At 39.9% G+C, this 23,184-nt stretch overlaps 1 protein-coding gene across 6 annotated transcripts in view; it reads right to left on the minus strand.

Moving 5' to 3' along the window:
- The window catches only part of CTNND2 (catenin delta 2), a 1,171,885-nt gene that overhangs the window by 476,974 nt on the left and 671,727 nt on the right, over window positions 1-23,184 (minus strand). For all 6 annotated transcript variants that reach the window (XM_008164383.4, XM_008164381.4, XM_065584231.1 and 3 more), the window contains 2 exons: window positions 20,945-20,979; window positions 20,048-20,164 (listed from right to left, as the gene is read on the minus strand). In XM_008164383.4, the coding sequence (XP_008162605.2) occupies window positions 20,048-20,164; window positions 20,945-20,979 (152 nt within the window). The remainder of the gene's footprint in view (window positions 1-20,047; window positions 20,165-20,944; window positions 20,980-23,184) is intronic.

The raw sequence follows: 23,184 nt of genomic DNA on the forward strand, positions 1-23,184 counted from the left end.
ACAAAGGACTTTGGAATCTAGAAAGTGATAAAGAAATTAAGCAATATGTTTATACAATTTTATCTAAAAATATGGATTAGGTATTGCAATCATACTCAAGCTAGTATAGCTTAACAGTTACTTGGGGAGGCATTTACACATTCATTGCCTTATTAATTAATAAAGTTTGTGGCACTTTGAGATCCGTGGATGGAGGATACTATGGAAGTACACTGAACTAATAATTATTATTATTATTCAAGTCTGATGTTTAATGGTCTTAGATTGCACCCAAAGCTTGTAAAATTGAGATTTGCAATATCACGTCAAAATACAATAGCCTATTTGGAGTCTGGGGGGACCCAGAGGTATTTTGTACTAAACAGAAATTCTTAACATTGGAATTCATAGAACTTTGGTTTACCAGTATTGTTATTTTCAAACCTCTTGCCTTAAGCTGCTCCACTTTGTTGCTTCTGCCATTCAGTCTCTGTTCAAAAGTGATGATTCTTGGGAGTAACAGTCTAGGAATACAGTAGTCTGTGGCCATGTCTACTCTATGGGGACTATAGTGGCATGGCTAGGGTGCGATATCGATTCTGGCATAATCCTGTAGTGTAGGCGCAGCCTACACTGACAGAAGGTTTTTTTTCCATCAGTATCATAACACCATCTCCCTGAGTGATGGCAGCTAGGGTGACAGAAGCATTCTTCCATTGACCTAGCTGTGTCTACACCAGGACTTAGGTCAGTATAGCCCCCTTCCATTCTCCACACCCCCTTCGGAACTCCAATCCCCTGCCCTGAGCCCCCTGCCGCACCCTGCACCCCTCCTGCACCCCAGCCTTCTGCCTGGAGCCCCCCCGCACTCCGCTTCCTGTCCTGCTCCCCAACTCCCTGCCCTGAGCCCCTTCCACACCCCGTACTCCCTCCCACCCCCCAAATCCCTGCCCTAGCCCTACATGCATGGTCCTGCATACAATTTCCCCACCCAGATGTGGCCCTCGGGCCAAAAAGTTTGCCCACTCCTGCAATAGACTAAGTATGAACTCATCAGATTCAAACTAAGTATATCTCAATTGAGGGCTCATTAAATACAAAGGCATGGAAATTGGACTGACTTTTGGATGTAAAAATACAATAGTTATGTGTTGTACTAAAAATACTGCCTCAGTAGCAAAAATTTATATAATGATTTTATGCTAAATTTATTAGGAATGTTGTTAAGTAACAATTTTCAAAAAGTAATGATACAGGCAGTTAATGTAGGAAACTCTGTACTTAACGGTAAGGATATCAGAAAGTATAGTACAAAGCATAAGGAGAAAATGAAAGTTAGAATGTTTAAAATGTACAGTTTATGGTTTTGCATTATAATTGGGGATAATATTGAATATAATTGCAAGGAAGTGGATAAACAAGTACTATACAGATACTGATGTCAAGGTGGGGGGTTGGATAGGGGAAGATGGGGAAGGCATTACATAGTAATGACAATACTGAATATCCCAATAAATGGAGAAAAAAGAATCAGGACAAGCTGGTGCTCCTGGAACGTTAGGGAACTAAATCACCCAATAAAAAACATACTCTCTCTTTTTAAAAACAAAGAGATATCGGTGGCAGTGAAAATTGGGGAAAAAAATGAGTAATACTTCTTGTAAAACCCAGGATTTTTTTTTTTTTTTGTAAAAATCAGTTTAAACTGAAAACAAAGGGGGTTATGGATATACTGCTAGCTAGGCAAGAAGCTCCATCTAAAATGCTGAGATACAGTAATCAGAATATAAAGACCAGGACATGATGGGCTCCTGCATCCTAAGGGTGGGGATACTTTACTTTTGTGTCTGAAATTGCCAAAACACATACTAGAATAGATTTATTGTTGTTATCAATGAAATCCTTACTGTTAGAATGGAAATAACATATATCTTCTACCATGCAGCAGTCTTCATGAAAATAAAGTCCAATTGAGGACTAAGAAAAAGATTTGGGGGGGGGTGAGAAAACCATATTGTTCATGACATTATGGATGATGCCTTCCAGGATATAACCTTAGGAACTAGGTGTGAGGCCTTTAAAGTGGTAATAAGGAGACATAATCTCATACAATAGCTATGGCGGGGGGGCGATGTAGGCAAAAATAGGCAGATTTAAAGGGACAAATTTACAGTTTTCAGAAGCAATATAACTTAACTAATAACACAGAATCCAAGAGGGTAAGAATGACCTCACCACACATTAAGTGATGGGAGTCATTGTCTGATTTGTTTGGAAAACGTGTGTGCCTCTTTACGGGTTAGAGAGCCAGGGAGTGACTTTCTGCTACAAGTATCAGAGGGGTAGCCGTGTTAGTCTGTATCTACAAAAACAACGAGGAGTCCGGTGGCACCTTAAAAACTAAGGGATTTATTTGGTCATAAGCTTTCATGGGTAAAAAACTGCATCTGAAGAAGTGGGTTTGGTACCCACGAAAGCTTATCCCCAAATAAATCTGTTAATCTTTAAGGTGCCACCGGACTCCTCGTTGTTTCTGCTACAGTGGCAGACCAGGCCAGCGTGGGGATGCTGACCCATTCCCCTCTCCCGCAGTGACCAGAAAAGAGGGGGGACTATATAGGTCCATGCTGCTGCAGGAAAAGCCCTCTTTTACCTATACCAGTAGCACCCACAATCCCAGCCATGTCAGGATCTGCTGTGGGCATTGAGCTAGTCGCTCTTTTCTCCGGAAGCTGGGAAGGAATTTTTCCCTCACTGCCAGATTGGCAAAGGTGAAGTGGTGTTTTTTTCACCTTCCACACAGCAGGTTCAGAGGGGGGCTCAGTTGGGGCAAACATGAAGTGGGAGTTAGGCTATGATGTTGCAAGTCATTATATAAATGTGGGGGATACAGAAATCAGATACAATGTATTCGTAAGGATTTACAAGAGGTATTCTCGAAAGGAGTGGAAACGGCAGAGGAGGGGAGGAGGGTTCCTATGCCTGCTATAACAGGGAGCCAACCCCTTAAAGCCACCCCCCAACCCTCTTTCGAAGGAGTGGTGGTGAGGCCCTAGCAGCAGGTTGGCTAAGGACCAGGATGGGAAGCCCCTCCCCCAGGTATATATTGAAATGATTATAGAATTACCTGTATTATACACTTTTATGTACCGGGTACTCCCAGACATTTAAGAATAAAGTGACAGCCTAATTAAACCACATCCAGTGTCTCCGGTTCTTCTTCCAGCATAGCCAGACAATGCAAAAAACACTTTTGAAGCACAGACAACAGTGGATATGACATAACTGAGATATACTTTATGCAAAATGGGTCTTGTAAGGTATCATTGGAAAGGTTATGATTTACTGAATGCAGTTATCCAATTTCCATGCCTGTATCATTTCTGTGTCTGAAGTTAGGAATATTGACTATGTATCTGAATTTCAATTATGCTACTCTGGGTGACGCCCCACTGCTAACACTTCAGGTACAACAATGGAAAAGCCAGACAGGGTGAATGGCCCATCAACGAGGACAATGGACTATGAAAAGGCTTGGCCTTCCTGCGGAAACTCTGTACTAACACTGACTCATGGGTGCTGTAATACTACAGACAGGTGGTCTGGTCACCTGATACTAAACATTACCTGGGACTTCTTGTAACTATCCCCTGGAAGGGAAAGGGTCTCAAGTTTTGGAAAAAAGGATTCCCACCTTATGTAAATCCTATTTAAGGGTGGGGAGGAAGGCAAACAAGACTCCTCCTTTCCATGGCCTGTCTGCCCAAGAAGAAAGACTGAAAAAGACACCTGAAGGGAAGACCGGGGGGAGTCCAGACTGAGACAAGTGTCCAGTCTGAAAAGAAATACAACTGGAACTCTGAACCATAGAAACTTTGCAACATGCCTAAAGTAACATTTAGGGTGAGAAGTTACATTTTGTAACCTGTTTCTTAAGTATATTGAGTTTAGCTTGCATATTTTGCTTTATTTGGTTAGTAATCTGCTTTATTCTGTCTGTTATCTCTTATATTCACTTAAAATTCACCTTTTGTAGTTAATAAACTTATTTCTTGTTTATAACATAACCCAGTTTATGTAATTACTAACTGGGGGTGGGGGGGGGGAAGAAGTTGTGCATATCTCCCTCCATATTGAGGGAGGGGGGAAATTTCAGAAAACCTTTGGGTTTGTTCCCTTAAAGGGAGTGGGCACCAGAGTGTTGGGGCAAGCCCCTTAGGCTGAATCTTTCAAGAGCAGATCTCTGTCTCTCTGTGCAGCTGGCTGTGTCTCTGGCTGTATGCTTGGCTGGAAGAGGCTTGTGAGCCTAACCCGGCAAGGCCCGGTAAAGGAGACCCAGGCTGGCAGAATAGGCTGATTCAGTGGGTTCCCAGCACATCAGGTGACTTCCCAAAGGGCCCAAATCCGTCACAAACAGAAAAAACCCAGACAGTGCCGAAGAAAGCTTCTCTGAATGGGGGACATAGTCAGGCAGATTACTAGCCACACGGATATTTAACAGAAAATCCAGACAAGGCGTATCTCAAGGCCAAAAATGAGATAATCCCTTTATGTGTTTTTAGGAGTAACAAAATATTAGAGAAATATTTCGAGGAGATATACACTAGCAGATAAGTAAACAAGGAAGATCTGGGAATTAATATACTGCAGAATATTAAAATGCCCAGAGGTATTTTTAAAATGAAAACAGTTAAAAAAAAAGGTTCAATAACACAGGAAGAAATAGAGATAGCAATTACATCATTGAAATCGGGGAAGAGTCCTGGGCTAGATTCATACAACTCTGAATTCTATAAAACATTTAAAGCACAGGTAGCTCCCTTGTTAGCAAGTGAACTCCAGCCTTCTCACACAAAGAGTGCTAACTGGGCACTTTCTATAATTTAGATGTAGTTTTGATATCTAAAACACAGCAGGATTTATTGGATCCAGCATCTTACAAGCCTATATTTATTAAAAAGATGGACAGTAAGATTCTGATTAAAATACTGATATCCAGTTTAGAGACAGTAATACCTAAACTGATGCCCCAAAACCAAACTGGTTTTATAAAAGAAAGAAACACATTCCATAATACAAGGACATTTCAACGTGCTACAGCACTCCAAGTGCACTAATAAAAAGGCCTACACTAGAAATATGGCTACTGTTAAGGATTTTGACGGAGAACACCACACATTTATATTCAGAAATACTGGAGAAATTTGGTTTAGGGGAACACTTTCAGAAGTGGATCAAATAATCTATAAAAACCCTATGGCAAATATCTGCAGAAATGTTGCAAAAACTGAGCCAATGCCATTATGCAGAGGAACAAGACAAGGACGTCCCTTATCAACCATGTTATTTCATTTAATTATTGAACCATTAGCACAAACGATCAGGTACAGTGAAGAAATTCAGGGAATACGTGTATTGGGAATAGAAAACAAAGTTTCATTATATGCTGATGACCGTATGTTTTTCATGCAAGATAGAATTAAAAGTTGTTCAGTAATACAAGAAATAATTGAAGTTTTTGGTATCAGGTAACAAACTAAACTACTTTAATTCAGAGATGCTATACCTTGACTGTCAAAGATGGATGGATAGAAAATGCTGACTGAAAGTAATGAATAATAAAATTAGATATTTAGGCATTAATGTATCACCTAAAGTGGGGATGCATTTGAATTAAATATTAAGCCATTAATAAAATTATCTACAATGATCTAGACAGCTGGACACTATTACCAGGGACTCTGGGTAAGCAGAAAGTAAGTACTTAAAATGAATGTCCTAACCAAGTTCTGTATCCTTTTCCAATGATTCCCTTTACACCCCCTTATCCCAATTTAACTAACTAACTAACTAAAAGTTATTCAAAGTTTCCTATGGTCAAACCAGAAATCAAGAATCAAAACAGAATAGCTAAAATGTTGAGATGGGAGACCTGATGCTACCTGATTTAAAAAGATACACCTCTACCCCGATATAACGCTGTCCTCGGGAGCCAAAAGATCTTACCGTGTTATAGGTGAAACCATGTTATATTGAACCTGCTTTAATCTGCCAGAGCGCACAATCCCATCCCCCTGGAGCGCTGTTTTACCGCGTTATATCCGAATTCGTGTTATATCAGGTCACGTTATATCGAGATAGAGGTGTACTATAAATTGGCACAAATTAGTTTGGTACTAGAATGGATTTCTAATGGCAAAAATCCATCATTAATACGGACAGAACAGTAATTGGCAAACCTGATCTCATTACATAATTGTGTACTAGATCTATATTCAACATTTTGGCATCAATGAAACTTCATCTCTTACTTAAAATGCACTTAATATTTGGGAACAGGTGAGGTATTTGACCAAACAAATGAAAAAACCCACATGTTGGTCAAATAAAAAATACGAAATAATAGTGCTTCCATACCCAGGCTGAAGAACCCCTTAAATAAGTACATAAAGGTGAAACATTAAAAAAATAAAAGTACGCACAATACAAGTTTATACAGATTTCTTTCTTTAATTAAAAAAAAAATACTTCCAGAAAAGAAAGCAACTAACAAACCTATCTACATTAGAAAATTCCATACAAGCACTTGAAGTTTCATTGGTCAAGATTATGTCTAAATTGAACATATAATTCCATTACTATGTTTTTAAAAAACACAAACCACATACAGCTATTAAGTCATGGAGTGTAGACTATAAATATAGAATAGCATAAAAAGAATTGAATGATATAATGCAGATGATAAATATTGGCTCCAGTACTAACCAGTGCAAGTTCTGTAATATTTTGTTCACGGAATGTATGTTTCTCCATCCCTATATAAGAACACATTTGTATAACATGCAAAACAGTACACAATATGGGAATGCTGGATGATAAAAATATTTTGAAAATGTGAAATAGGTAAATAAATAAATAAATGCTAGAGATTGAATTCAAACAGCTCTAAAATCCTGCACTGGGAGTTGGTCTGTTAAAAAGATTACAGGAAGCTATTTTTATTCTCTTTATAGAAAAAAAATCCTAAATTTGTGGACCTATGCAATGGCTCCTACTGGAGATCACTGGAAGAAACAATTAGTAGAAAGGCTAATAATACAAGACAATATTTTTTGTGTCAATAGTGCCACAAACTCACAAAAAAAAGTATAGTACATCTTGCACGATTACTGAAATCACTGAGATGCCTTAATACCGATATGATAATATTGTACTTAAAGAAACAAGAGATAATGAAAAAGGGCATACACAGAGGACAATAACTGAATTATAAATGCTGACTTTTTTAATGATGAACACTGTACTATGTACTGATGGTGAAAAGGTAACAGGCCTGATTTTCCACTTTATTGCATCACATTTCAACTGGTATAACTCCACTGAAGACAATAGAGTTACAACATAAACTCTCCCAGTACTCCCGCAGTACTTCCTATAGTAGTTATAACCCCTGTGTGGTTCCCTACAATAATTTTAGTTCTGCAGAAGTCTCTATGGATCTGGCAACCAACTAACCATCCATCCATCCACAACAACAACACCCTAAAAAAAGGATAAGGCAATATACCAAAAGTGGAGTTAATACACTATTTTTTTCAGTCTCAAAACTTTAAAAGTAAACTTTTCCAAAAGTGGAAGCCTCTAATTCCTCAAGCAGTCATATATCATATTCGATTACTGTGTTGTCTGACTGTCTCTGTTTTCAGAGAAATTCTCCTCTGGCAGAAGATGATGCACGGAATGTTCAGAGGAATGGTTACATTCTGGCAAGATGGGTGGGTCAAATTCTGATTTACAATGGAAAGCCAATTATAATAGTTGCTCTGGATTGACTATTATTTCTTCAAATGACTGTTTGTCTTGTCTGTTCTCTGAGTCTTAAATACAAAACTCAGCTACTTCTATTAGCTGAAAAAGGGGATAACACATTTTTTTTAAAAAAATACACTGTATATTTTATTGTTTACTGAAGTTCATTCCTTTCCTCAAAGGAATCCATTTCACTTTAGCTGAACAGATAGTCCCAGGTTTTAGAATTCTGTAGCATCCAAAGTCCTGTGGCAGTTTCAGGGTACCAAATGTTTTAACCAAACTCACTTAAAATTACCTGATTGGTGAAAGGAGGCACTTTAAAAAAAACCCTGACAGTTTAGAAAAGCCTGATTTCTAATAAGAACAACAGGCCAAATTTCTCTCTGAAGGAACTCAGCTGATGTCAGAGAGATGTATATAGAACAAAGACTTTGTTAGAAAACATTATTTTCTTCAGATTTTGATTTTTCAGTTCATACCCAGGCAGGCATGAAGATGCTATGTGATGGTACCTGTTGCTTTCACATTCTTTTATTTCTCTGTGCAATGAAGGTTGCTAAAGCTCTACTTCTTTAATGGAAAAAGGGGCCACTGAAGCATAATGGAAAATTTCACCTTAAACAAATATTTTAACAGGAAGTATCAACTCTACAAAGCTTTATAAAAAGTTCTGAAATGTTTCAGTACATGTCTAAAGAAAGAAACAAAGAATTTTCAGTTACTTTTTAGCATGTAAGATTTGTATTAAGAATCAAAGGAGAGCATCAATAAAATTAACTTAGGAGCTCTAGAACTTCTGCTGTATGAAAGCAGATTTTAAATGGGCAGAGTTGAGTGACACAGAATACTGGAATTTTAGCATATTTAAATAATACTTCTTCAAAATTTAAAAGGGCTACTTTTCCTGTGGCATATTTTTGTGCCAAACCCTTTCATAATCACTGTTTTTCCACAGAGTAGGTTGTAGCAGCATTTAGCTCACTGCTCTCTTACCATGTGGCATGGCTTCTAGGTTGTAACCACATTCTTTTACGATCTGCTGGAATATATATAACATATCACCTATGGACATATTAAGTATTATTTATAGTGTAGTAGTGCCAAAAAGTGATAGCACTTTCCAAGCAATGAAGAAGAGACAGTTGCTGTCTCAAAAAGAATAGCACCTTTTATATACTCTGAGACATTGAAATTTGACAGAAATATTTCCTGCCTTAGAATCCATTTTTCTGCTCCAACATCTTACATTCTGTGAAGAATAATCCTCACTTTAAAGTAGGTCAGTTTGTCTACAGAGGCACGGGCAAGCAGGGTAGCCAGACCATGTCTGCCATTAGAGTGCTAAACCTTTCAGAAGTGAGGAAGTGAAAAAAGCTCAAAAACTATGAAGAAATCAGATCTCCCATTTCTCCCTCCCCCAGAGAGAAAGATACAAGAGTAGCACTTTCCGAAGGGTGTTGGGAGTCAGAGAGAATGGTCCAATTTTTCCTAAATTCTTGAGTTTTTTTGCTGTGAGCTCTACATAACAATAACAATGACACTATGACATTATCATCCCTCTGTCTTTTCTTTGCACTTTCACAGTAAGTGAAAAAGCAATTCAAAGTCTGAATGACACTTTTTCAAGAGTATTTTATGCTTTGCAAGGTTTTTTTCTTTAAATCTGTAATGACTAATCCAGCCTCAATCAATGCAGCTCTTCGGTAGAGACTTCATTCTTTCCCATTACTTACCTACAGCCACTAAACAGGTGGTCAGACACATCACATTAATGTGACTTAGAGGAAAGCAGAGAAAATGATCTGAAATTATCAGGCAGCACCTCATCTCAAAATAAATTACAGCAGTCACTTCTGATATTTTTTAAACAAATTAGGCTGTTAGTAACAATTAATTTCTGTAAGCAAATACATACACAAATATAAAAGATGGTAACACATTAACTGCCATATAAAAGAACTTAATAGATCTAATAAACCTATTCCATTAACTTAGCTATAATACAAGGTATTTTTATTTTCCTTGAAATAGCAGAAATCTACCTTCTCTCTGACTTTACAAGACTCAAGTCTTGCATCTTTCCTTCTCCAAAATGGAATGGTCTCCTTTCTAGTCTCTGAGAAGGGCTAGTTCAAACTTGAGGCTTCTGTGAAGTCACCTAATTGAGGATCATGTCTACAAGTGTTAAGATTGGCTATATTATCTTTTCACTGTGAGAAACTCCTGTGCCACACAAACAGTGGGTAGCTGCGTCCCACATGGGAGCTTGGAAGAGAATAAGGAGTGTGTACAGAACTGATGTGTGTGTGTTTGTGCAAGAAGAGATGTGAAATTAGCAGGTGCAGGTTTATTGTTATGTGGGGAGAAGAAAAAATGAGTGATGTGGCTCAGCCAGAATTACCACAAAAGAGTGAAATCCTGCTTTTGCTCTGGGCTCAAGTAATCTCCCTTGACCTGTGGTTAGCATGTAGGAGCTCATACTCAACAATATGGCTGACAGGTTTTGTTCTGCTTTGTGTGAGATATTTTATGCAAATTATTTAATGAGCCAATTTGCATATTTGCAAATAATCTCCATATACTTAAAGGTCAACACACCCAGCCATGAGAAAGCGTGGATAGGTCACAGAGCTGCACAGGATAAAGGAGTGGGTGCTCTAGGGTTTTGGGGGAAGAGTGTTTCTTGGGGCTGTGTTGGGGGGTAGAGGCTCCTTGGGGCAATGAATTCCTGGAGTAGGTGGGTTGCAGTGGAGACAAAGTGTACTGAGGTCCTGGAGGGGAGACGATGGGTGCTGTGGGGGTTAACAGCTGCTTTCATGAGCCACTGCCACCTCCCAGCTGCTGATTCTGGGGCCTCTTCCTGCAAGGAGAGGTGAAGCAGCCTTTAACATCCTCAAGGTGAAACTGCAAGCACATGCATGTAGCTTTCCCAAAGCTGGCAGCAACCCAGCGGAGTTAACATGTGGGAACACACTTTTGAAAGTCACTCCCCAGGTGACCATAATCAATCTCTTCTCAAATACCTGTATGAGTAATTTCAGGTTATATGTTTGTCTATTTGGCTAACCATCCCTGGTTAATTGCCTTCACCCCATTCAGGTATTAAGACATTAAATTCTTCTTCCACTCTTTCAAGACATTACACAATGCTGACCTTGCTTACATCCTACCACTCCACTCCCTTGACATCTGGTCCTCCTCTTCTTTATTTTTTATTTATTCTAAGACTTAATCCCCCTTCCTTATTACTGTACCTGCTGTCATTATCTCACATTTGTTCTGTTTAAAATATAAACACTGAGGGAGGGACAATTTCTTTTTCTTTTTTTATTTCTGTAGAGTACCAGTAATAAGCAAAATTTCTACAAGTTACACGCATACATGAAGGTCACACTATTGATATTATGGAATAGTTGTAGTATCTATTGTTCAAAATGATTATTTCACTTTTTCTGGATTTAATAAATAGTACCAAATAATATCTGAGAAATTAAAATTAATTTACAATTCTCTAACCAGCTACATTTTGGATTAAAAAGCAAATGGTTAAACTCTAATACTTTTGCTTTCTTTGGTGTCTAAAGAGAATGATGATATGAAATCCACAGATTTATTTACAGACTGTCAGATTCTATAGATTAAGATTAATGAAGGGTGCGCCTCTAAAGGTTTAAATAAGATTCCCAAGTTTCTCTGAACTACTTCCTGTTAGAATTCACAATGAAAAACGCTCATGAAATTTCTGGTCCTAGAGTCCCATGAGAATAGTCTCTCTCATGATGTTTTTCTTTAACCAGTAGAAAGGGGGAATGTGAAAGTGGGGTGGTGGGGGGAGGAATGATCATAGAATCATAGAAGATTAGGGTTGGAAGAGACCTCAGGAGGTCATCTAGTCCAACCCCCTGCTCAAAGCAGGACCAAGCCCAAACTAAATCATCCCAAAGTATTTAACCAAAGTATTTCAAATTTTAACTAAGGTTTGGGTTGTTTCTGGAACTGAACTGATTTGCTCATCCCTAATTGATCCTCCATATTCCTAGATGATTAAAAACAATTATTTAAAGCAACTGGTTTATTGAGATGTTGTAATCCCACTGTAGGTGCACATGTGCCTCATGTGCGTGCATGAGATTAGAGTCTTTTGCAAAGCAGCATCTTTGTGCTCCCATAGAAGTGCATAAAGGGCAGAGAGATACTTACCCTCCCTCAGTTCCCTTGCAATTCAAAGACCACCTTAGCTGAGGACTCCAAAAGTGGGGATTGAGGGCAGGTTGTGGGATCCACACTGACTACAGTATTTTGAAGAACCACTGTGTGCCTGTGTGAGTGAATGGCAAGCTGTGTACCCTCTGTAAGTGGGAAGGAGACACTGAGCTGTGACAGTCAAACAGAGACAGATGTACCGGTCTCCTGAATTTTACATCAGACCTAGCTGCCAAGTCCAGAGCACAATGAATTATGTGTTCTTGTGGAGAAAGATAGGCACACCAAACCACTACATGGTATGTCAGGCTCTACTAGACAGAAGGCACCTGCTATGCCTATCTTTCAGAGAAATTAGACTATCACAGGACTGGCAGGGCTTGGAACCTGCAGGTTTTGAATCTACCATGGTGAAAAGCCCTGTTCGTGGTCTGTCAGTATTCAGTTCATATAGGTCAAAATGTTTCATGATTGTTGAATATCAGCAGATCAGAAGAGTTTTGAGAGATTTAGCTGGAGCTACAAACAAGTCAGTTGGACACTTTCCAGGTTCAGTCTCGCTGCCATGGCTGGTGAGAGAGATCTGAAGGAGGGTTGCGGCTTCCTTGTACTTTAACCCTCATACAGAAATATGAGGAGAGAATGGGTGCCTGTACACCCGTGTAGCAGACACTGCTATTCAAAAGACTGAGCTTCTGCGCATGTGCACCTACAGTGGCATCCACAGTGACACTTACGCAAACAAGAGCATATAGTTTTCATTAGAGCAGGGTGCATGTGTACCATGGGAAAACTCCTATGTGTGTGCCTGCCAAGGCTGACTCAATTGGATTATCCTGGTATTCACAGCAGGGATTACACAGAAATAATTACAACCAATCAATAGACTGTTGGCTCCAATGGCACCAAATTTGATCTCATCTAACCTTTCAGACATCTGACACACCCGATTTTACACTTTAGTTGATCTACCATGTAAATAAAGTCTTTTTGTTATAGACCATTTTGAGTACCTTCGGATTAAATTTCTGAGACAGGAAGAAAATAATAAAGGTTGAACAGAAAATGCTTTTCAAAATTGGTATGTCTGCTTTAGTAGGGATTTTACTCTCAATAATTCCCCCACACAGGACAGAGATCATCTTTATAATAAGCTATTAATATCTAATATTGACAGAATGAAGACACTGTGGAGTTTAGATCTTGGTATCTCCCTTCAATCGGAGGACTGGAAAGGTGGGCCAAGTGAAAACCATATCTGTGTGTGTTAGAAAACAATAATTGCACATAATTTTATATCATATAAATATTATTTCACATGGGGTGCATACATACTGTGACAAAGTTCCTCCTCTATCTTGGTGGGTCCTGTGCTTATTGGCAGATTTTCTTGCCTCAGAGATTCACCATGTGGGTTGGGGAACAGCCCAGAGACCTTCCCCTCTGGAAGAACCCACAGTCCAGGTCAATTGGGAGGTTTGGGGGGAACCCGGGCCCACCCTCTACTCTGGGTTCCAGCCCAGGGCCCTGTGGACTGCAGCTGTCTAGAGTGCCTCCTGTAACAGCTGCATGACAGCTACAACTCCCTGGGCTACTTCCCCATGGCCTCCTCCAAACACCTTCCTTATTCTCACCACAGGACCTTCCTCCTGGTGTCTGATAACGCTTGTGCTCCTCAGTCCTCCAGCAGCACACCCTCTCAGCTCCTTGCGCCTCTTGCTCCCAGCTCCTCACACTCGCACCACAAATTGAAATGAGCTCCTTTTTTTAAAACCCAGGTGCCCTGATTAGCCTACCTTAATTGATTCTAGCAACTTCTTCTTCTTAATTGGCTCCATGTGTCCTAATTAGCCTGTCTGTCTTAACTGGTTCTAGCAGGTTCCTGATTACTCTAGTGCAGTCCCTGCTCTGGTCACCCAGGGAACAGAAAACTACTCCTCCAGTGACCAGTATATTTGCCCTCTACCAGACTCTTGTACCCCACTGGTCTGGGTCTGTCACAATACACAAAACCAGTTACATACTGGTTCTATAACTATCATTCTTCAAGTTATGTTGCACCTGTCCATTCCACTTTAGGTGCTTGCATGCCACTGCATCAGAGTCAGAGAATTTTTCCTACAGTGATATCCATCCAGGTGATGTCTGTGCCTTTCACGCGCTTGTAACATTTGGAGAGAACATAAAGGGGCAGAGTACCCCCGCCCCGCTCTGTTCCTTCTCACACTAGAAGCTAATACATGTAAAGACTCCATTGTAGAGAGGAAGTAAGGTGGGTCATGCAATGGACATGTGCAACACATCATGAAGAACAACAATTACAGAACAGGTACATAATTGCTTTTTCTTCTTTGAGTGCTTGCACGTGTCCATTCCATTTTAGATCACTCTCACACAGCTCCACATGGAGGAAGGTATCAGCATGTACCTGCTCTAATGTAACACAACTCTTCCAAACTCAGCTTCATATCTGGAGGCTTGGGAGACAACATAATGTGTGGTGAATGTGAGGGCTAAAAGCTAGTCTTGCAGATGTCTATAACAGCAGCTGGACCCAGGAAAGCTGTTGAAGCCACTTGAGCTCTTGTAGAAGGGGAAGAGGAATGTTAACGTTAACATTGGTGATTTTGCCAGGTGGCCCATCCTGCTGCTCTCTTGGGCCCTATTCCTTGCTCCCCCCTCATTCCAATCAAAGATCAGCTGATCGGGTACTGGGAAGGGCAGGAACATCTTCATCCCACCAGGTTGAGGGGAGAGGCAGCAACTGGAATCCTTCATGCCTTAGCCTTGGGCGAGGAGAACAGGAAGAGCTAATGAGGGGGCAGGAGCTGCTGCAGAGCTGGTAGGAAGCAGCTGCTGCCTAGCTAGCTCTTAGCACATAGGACTGGCTGTTGCAGGTGCACACCAATGCTGTGTTTTCAAAAGGCGAGCAGAAGGGAGTTTTCCCTGCTTACAGGTGCTGAGAGACTAATTGGCTACCTACTGATTGGCTGCAGAAATACTGCTACTAACTACTTACTGTGGTATGTAACCTATTGTTCAAATCAGCCTCTGTACCAGATGACTGGAGGATAGCTACTGTGACTCCAATTTTTAAAAAGGCTCCAGAGGCAATTCCGGCAATTACAAGCCATTAAACCTGACTTCAGTACCCAGGCAAAGTGGTTGAAACTATAGTCAAGAAGAGAATTATCAGACAGATAGATGAATACCATTTGTCAAGGAAGAGTCAACATGGCTTTTGTAAAGGGAAGTCATACCTCACCAATCTATTAAAATCTCTGAGGGGGTCAACAAATGTGGAGGTGGGTGATCCAGTGGATATATGAACTTAGACTTTCAGAAAGCCTTTGACAAGGTCTCTCATCAAAGGCTCTTAAGCAAAGTAAGCAGCCATGCAATAACAGGGATATCATAGATCAGTAGCTAGTTAAAAGACGGGAAACAAAGGGTAGGAATAAATGCTCAGTTTTCGGAATGGAGAGAGGTAAATAGTGGTGTCCCCCAGGGGTCTGTACTGGGACAAATGCCATTCAACATATTCATGAATGAGCTGGAAAAAGAGGTAAGCAGTGACATGGCAAAATTTGCAGATGATACAAAACTACTCAAGATAGTGAAGTCCAAAGCAGATTACAAAGAGTTACAAAGGGATCTCACAAAAGTGAGTGACTGGGCAACAAAATGGCAATTGAAATTCAATGTTGATAAATGAAAACTAATGTACACTGGGAAACAATCTCAACTATACCTACAAAATGATGGGATCTATATTAGCTTTTACCACTCAAGAAAGAGATCTTGGAGTCATTGCAGATAACTCTCTGAAAACATCTGCTCAATGTGTAGCAGCAATCAAAAAAGCTAGCAAAATATTAGGCACCATTAAGAAAGGGATAGATAATAAGACAGAAAATATCATAATGCTCCTATATAAATCCATGGTAAATCCACATCTTGAATACTGCATGCAGATCTGGTCACCCCATCTAAAAAAAATATTATAATTGTAAAAGGTAAAGAGAAGGGCTACAAGATGATTAGGAGTGTGGAATAGCTTCCATATGAGGAGACATTAAGAAAACTGGGACTTTACAGTTTGGAAAAGAGACAACTAAGAGGGGATATGGTAGAGGCCTATACAATCTTGAATGGTGAGGAGAAAGTGAATATGGAAATGTTATTTGTTTCTTCAAATAACACAAGAACTAGGGGTCACACAATGCACAGTCCACCTATAGAACTTATTGCCAGGGGATGCTGTGAAAGCCAAAACTATGACAGGGTTCAAAAAGGAATTAGATAAGTTCATGGAGAATAGATCCATCAAAGACTATTAGCCAATATGGTCATGGATATAACCCTATGCTCCAAATGTCCCTAGCCTGTATTTATCAGAAGCTGGGAGTGGATGACAGGGGATGGATCACTTGGTGATTGCCTATTGTGCTCATTTCCTCTGAAGCACCTGGGATTGACCACTGCTGGAAGACAGAATATGGAGCTAGATTGACCATTGTCTGACTCAGTATGGCAATTCTTATGTTCTTATGCCCTTCCTCAGCTCCATAGGAGGATCTGATGCACCTTAGTCCACAGATCAATCCTGTAGGGTTGGCAAGTCGTATCTGATCTGGGTTGATGTGAGATGGTGGTGATGGATTTGTAGCAATGTGAAAGATAGGAAGGGTGATCTCGTGGCCAAGGAACTGGACTTGAGCTCAGGAGATATGGGTTCAGGTCTCTGCTACTCCACAGCCTTTCCGAGTAACTCTAGGCAACTCCATTAATCTCTCTGTGTCTGAGTTCTCCAGCTGTACAAAATAAGTGTATAATTACGTGCCTACCTCACAGGGATGTTGTGGAATTAAATCCATAAATACTCGGGAGGCATTCAGACACTACTGAGATGGGGTCATTTTAGTACCCAGAGAGATCAATTTGGTAAACTGACTTCTTTACTCAGAAATCTGGCACTGACCTTTCCCATTCTGCATTACCAATTTGCAAACCAGTCTGTCAGCAGCTACATCAACTGTGCAGACTTGTGTAAGAAAGATTTCAGTTAAGTTAGAGAATCCACAAATACCAAGATACATCCACAACTTTTAGAGGAGTGTGGAATAGAGCCAACAAAGTCAATGCACAGGACACCAGTGTGAGAGCCCGAGACAGTGTCTACCAACGAAGTGTCAAGCTGGACTGTGAAAGACACCAGTGATTGCCCCTGTGCAGGATGACTGCCAATTATTATATTTTCAACAACTACTTTACCATATAATGACAAACTGATCCAAGGACTAGCACTGAAACAGAGAAGACGTTTTTGCTGGACTCAGCTAACTATTGGTTTACTGAGGTGGGTGGGCATGGGGGGGATGGGTGTTGGGACAGGAGCGGCTCTCAGATCTGTACACTCTTGTTCCAGGCACACCATAGCAGAGGAACTCCCAAGAGTAACATCACTGTTTTGAATCTGCCAGTCTTTATACCTTACATATATCCAATGCATTCCCTCCTTAGAACAGCCTGGGAACTTTTAAAAAAATAAATGATCACTGCACTCCAACACCTCAGTCAAATAGTTTTCCAGACTCACCATCAGCAAAAGGTAAATACCAGAACACCACAATCAATGACTAATACAGCTACTACCCCACATGATTCCCTTTTCATGTGGTGATATCCATATCCCCTTAGCCATTTTTTCCATGGCTTACACTTGTTAGTACACAGGTACCACATGTGAAGTGATCTTTGGGATTTAGGGAGTCTATTACAATAGCTGCCTGCTATGTAGCTGTTTCTCACAACAGCTTCAGAGGGAAGCAGGAAATGTGTAAAGCTGTATGATAAAGGCTGTTCAAAACACAGACATACTAATCCCTCCCCGAGGAACAGCCACTGATAGACTGGATTGTTCTACTGGACACACTCAGGTCAGAGGACCACATAGTGAAGTCAGTAGTAGGTACATCCCAGGGCAGCCTCTGATATAGCAAATTCAAAAATCTGACCTGACCAAAAAAAAAATGGGACCATCAAGGCACCTCAGACATATCCTCAATCAGGGTCTTTAGTGTATTCTAGACATACATATTTTTCATTATAAAGGTTGCAAAGTCAAGTACTAAAAAGTTAGGAAATGCCAGAATTAAGGTTGCACAGGCAACCTTAATTGGCCTCCATGTGTGTATGCATTATGATACAGTTTTTAATTACATGATCACCAACTATTTTTCTACAACACCCATGCCTCATTCAGTGCACAGGATGGATGGTTTAATACTTAATATTTTGTTTTATCTTCATTGTTCAATACAATGACCTAGGCCTTATTTGCTGCACACTAACCCAGCTCTGAATACAGAATTATTAATTTCTTCATGGGCTTTACTATGGCGCTCATCACTACAATATCTGAGTGCTACACAAACATTAATTCATTTATTTTCACAACAGCCCTGTGAGATAAAGGAGTGTTATTATCCTAATTTTACAAATGGGGAACTGAGGCATAGAGAGATTAAGGTCAAAAGTATCCATTAATTTTGAGTGCCCAATTTGAGACACCTAGGATCTGATTTTTCAGATTAGCTACCATTATATAGCACTTAATATGCACAGTTGCCATTGACTTCAGTCACAGCTGTGAGTGTACAGCACCTGCAAATCAGACTCCAAGCTTTCAAGTCAGACATCCAGAAAATGAGGAACACACAATTACTGACCAAATGTGAAAAGTCTGGTTTAAGTGATTTTGCTCAGCATCGCACAGAAACTCTGACACAGAGGCAGGGATAGAATCCAATTTTCCAAGCAGCATTCATTTGTCTTAAACATGAGACCTTCATTTCTCATCCTTCTGTCCCTTGCCTCATTCACTACACACCTTCCAACTTCTGCAGTAACTGAACTTGGGGTCCTACCGACTACACCCTCCTGCATTCCCCAACCCTAATTCATCCCCAGAGCAAGTCCAGCCTGTGCACTGGGGCCTGTGGAAAAATAGTATGTTATGTAACTAAAGACTGTATAATAATGTATATGCACAAGGGGAATAAATTAAGGCTACCTTCCCTACCTCTGTGTTCCTCATCCCAGTCCAGTTCTCCTAACCTAGCCAGTCCCAGTCAGGCTTCTCATCCCAGTCAAAATCTCATTGCCCAGCAAGATCTAATCTCACAGTGCCAGTCTCAGTGTTCCCCCTCAAACTGCCAGTCCCACTCTCCAATTAGTCCCTGTTCCCCACTTCTGGCTCCTCAGCCAATCTGTCTCTCTCCCCAACTGGGGAGACAGCCCCCAATGTTTCCAAAGTGGTTGAGGGCAGGCCTGAACCATAACTAATTTGCAAGCAGCTAGTTATAGCAAAGGACCCAGCTACCCCACTGCACAGGTCTGAAAATATAGTTTGACCATTCAGCACCCAGCCCACCTCCTTTGATAGATGCCTCAAGGTGCTCTGGCGCTTTTGACAAGTCCAGCCATCACCTTTGAAATCTGTCAGGATGCCCATTACCAGCTCATCACTCATATTGAGGGCCATTTCTTGGGTTGCTTGGAGTCATGTAATCTTTTGCAAATTTTAGCCTTGAGTAGTTCATAGCTGTGTGGTGAAACTGTGACATCAGACATTATGACGATTTGCCCAATCAGAGTGCAATTTGGGTGCCTTTGCATACTGTAATCCTATTGGTTAAAACTCTTCTAGTACTGACACTGAAATCTTTAAATATGACCTTCTTGGATGTCACAGCTATACAGTATGAAGGGATATATTCCTTAAATTAACAGTTATCGAACTATCTGCTTTTTGTCCATAGCTTCTGAAGTGCTTGGGAGCTCTTTACAGATTGCAATCCACATAAGGAAGTGGGTAATAAGCATATTTACAGATAATTCAATTTATATTGCCTGCTGCCAATGTTGACAGATGAAATGCGAAAACCATTATGACACGATGTACTTTCATCTTAAAAGCATAAAGTACTCCGAATAATAGTTCTGGATTTTGGGGCTCCAGACAAAGAAAGGCAAGTTCCTGGAAACTTACTTTCACTAGTTGAATAGTCCTGTGGATCAAGTATTCCTGACTCCTGCAGTGATCTAATACAGGAGTCCACCAGCTCAAGACCAGTTGTGAGCTCATCCTCTATATCCTTCTGACCGTCTGTAATAAAAATTATAAAAAATGTTAAAGAATATAAAGAAAATACAAAAGATAAAAACAATGACATAGAACCAATTAAAAATTCACAGCTAGTCAAGGGAATGGTAACATTTAAGGTCTAATTTTCAAAGGATGCTGGAATGGGCAGGCCCAGAAAAATGCACCTATATCCATACTTTCAAACACCATCCTTTAAAAGTATGGTGTTTGCTATCGATAAGCATATTGAAAAATTCAGGTATTTTTCACACTGAGATATTTTTCACACTGATCACAATCAGAAACCTTGTACACGACACTCTCCTGTTCTACAACCATTTGTGTCACCACCAATTACTGCCACTTCTCAGGGCCGCTCAGAGGGGGGGGCAAGTGGGGCAATTTGCCCCAGGCCCTGGGCCCCACAGGGGCCCTGCAAGCCCTGGTTGAGAATCCCTTTCCTCACCCGGCGGCGGTCCGGGTCTTCGGCGGCATTTCGGCAGCGGGTCCTTCAGTGCTGCCAAAGATGCGGAGTGACTGAAGGGCTCCCCGCTGCCGAAATGCTGCCGCTGCAGACTCGGAGCGCTGCCCAGTGAGTACAAGCTCCCCCGCTTTGCCTCAGGCCCCCTGAATCCTCTGGGCGGCCCTGCCACTTCTCTATGGGGATAATTAATAAACAATTTTAATGAAGGCTAGCACATAAAATCCATGATTCTTCTAATTCTTTGTTCTCTTTTGGATAACATAGACATTACTGGGGAAATATATCTAGATACAGAATCCATCCAAGATATACTTTACCTTGCGTTTGCCAATGAAACTGCTCTTCTGTTGAACTGTAAAAAAAAATAAAGTATAACTTAGAAAAGAAACAAATCTTGGGTAAATTATACAAAACCCCTAAATTTTAGAAAAACTTAGTAATACAGCACTACCATTCAGATATAAACCTACTCTGTATAATGAAGCTGATCAACGAATGCTAAACAACTTTCAAGTCAAATATAAAATGTATTAATTTCCTATAAATATTTTAAATATTGATAATTTGACAGCATTGAAATTTTAAAAAAATCCAATTCTGATCAGTTATTGATATATACAAGATTTAATTAAAAATTGTGTCCTATCATTTTAAATAATTGAATTAAAACAAAAACAAACTCTTTCAAAAGACAATGCTTTGCCTTGTAACATTTAAAAAAACTCCTCTGTAACTGTTTCCCCTGCACTCCCTCCCTTCATTTTTATAAGAGGAAAAGTAGCTTTTAGAAATGAAGACGTTCTTTGAAAAGATATATTTTATTTATGGATTATGGTCCTGATCCTGCACTTATTCACATACTTAACTTTACTCAGCCGTGGAATTTCAGTGACGTCAATAGAGCTGTGTATGTGAGTAAAGCCAAGCACATAGATAAGTGTTTGTGGCATGAGAGCCTAAGAGTGGAGTATCTTTTAATTTTAAGAGCATAAGAAACATTTAGGAAGCATGAAGTTTGAACCAGGACCAGAACGGTCATGTGCAATTCAGCTGGAATTTTCAGGACCTGCAGTTATCATTCTTTTGCCTGCATAACTCCAGGTGAAATCAATGGAAAGTTTTTGGTGTTGATCCGCTGCGGGGTTTTAGCTCTGTTTAGTGTTGATGCTTAAAATCGATCAAGCTGGAAATTGAGATCATCATTTAGATTATACAGGAATGATGGAAATTCATGAGGATATACAGTAGATACCATAGGTATATTTTCTGCTGTGGAAGAAAACATGGTACTTAAGGAAAATTGAGTAATATGTACAGTAAGTACACTTCACTACTATGCATGATCTTTCTATTTCTCCTTTACATGTCAAGAACTGTCAGAAAAGGGTACAGTCACTCATGCATCGTTATGGTAATTCATAGATTCCAAGACCGGAAGGGACCATAGTGATCAAAGTGTTTGACCTGCTGTATAACACAGGCCATAGAACGTCAATATATCTTTTAGAAAATCGTCCAGTCTTGATTAAAAAAAAAATGTTCAGTGATGGAGAATCCACCACAAACCTTGATAAATTGTTCCTAATTACATAGGTGTAAAGATTCAACTACAATAGTCACAATTAAAAAGTTTTCTTGTACCTTTATACATATGGGTAGGATATTACTAGCTTGAACGTCTATTTCCTACACTTATAATGGGGAATAGGATATTATCAGTGGTACCTGCCCATAAAAAAAGCCCAAAACTTTTTTAGCTGTTACCATTATAGATCTATTTATTTGTTCATGTGAGGTTATGAATATATACTTTTTAATGAGAACATAGATTTTTAGATCTTGAATCTTTTTCCCTGTGCAAAAAAGTGCTAGGTAAGTTTCTGAATGCCTTGGATGCAAATCTTTATATCTATGTCCAGGTAGCAAGCATATAAGGAAATTAAATTCAGGACCTTCCTTTTGAAGGCATTACCCTTTTTATGGGAAAAATACTAGGGTTAGGTATTAGCTTTATTTGACAGTGACAAAACACAAGGCTGATAACTGTCTAACTTATATTTATTTAAATAATTTTAAATATGTTTAAATCCTGCCTCATGTTTGAAGTTTACAACTAATACATTCAAAGTCATAGATTTCTGTTTTCATTTCCAAACACATGTAGACATCTAATATCTATGACTTACGGCACGTCTATCTGAAGAGTTAGTGTGTGGCAAGCTAGAGTGTAAATCTACAGCACCCTAATGTGCCATTCACTAATTGTCCCTGATGCAGTGCACTAAAAGTTCTGCACTACGGAATTTTTGTTCAGTGCACGGCAGCAGGATTCACACAGTTAGTGCGCATCACACTGTAGCACTGTAGATTTATATCCCAGCCTGCAACAAATTAACTTGTTTATAGACAAGCACTTAATATTAATCTAGTACAGAGGATATTCATGCCTCGAAGAACTGGCAATGTAATGCAGACCCAGGGATAGGAACATGCTGAGTAGGCGCCATAATGCCTTTCATTATTAGGACACAAGAAGTCATCTGGCCCATTTAGTCAT

Source organism: Chrysemys picta, chromosome 2, assembly GCF_011386835.1.
Source record: "Chrysemys picta bellii isolate R12L10 chromosome 2, ASM1138683v2, whole genome shotgun sequence".
Lineage (NCBI taxonomy): Eukaryota > Metazoa > Chordata > Testudines > Emydidae > Chrysemys > Chrysemys picta.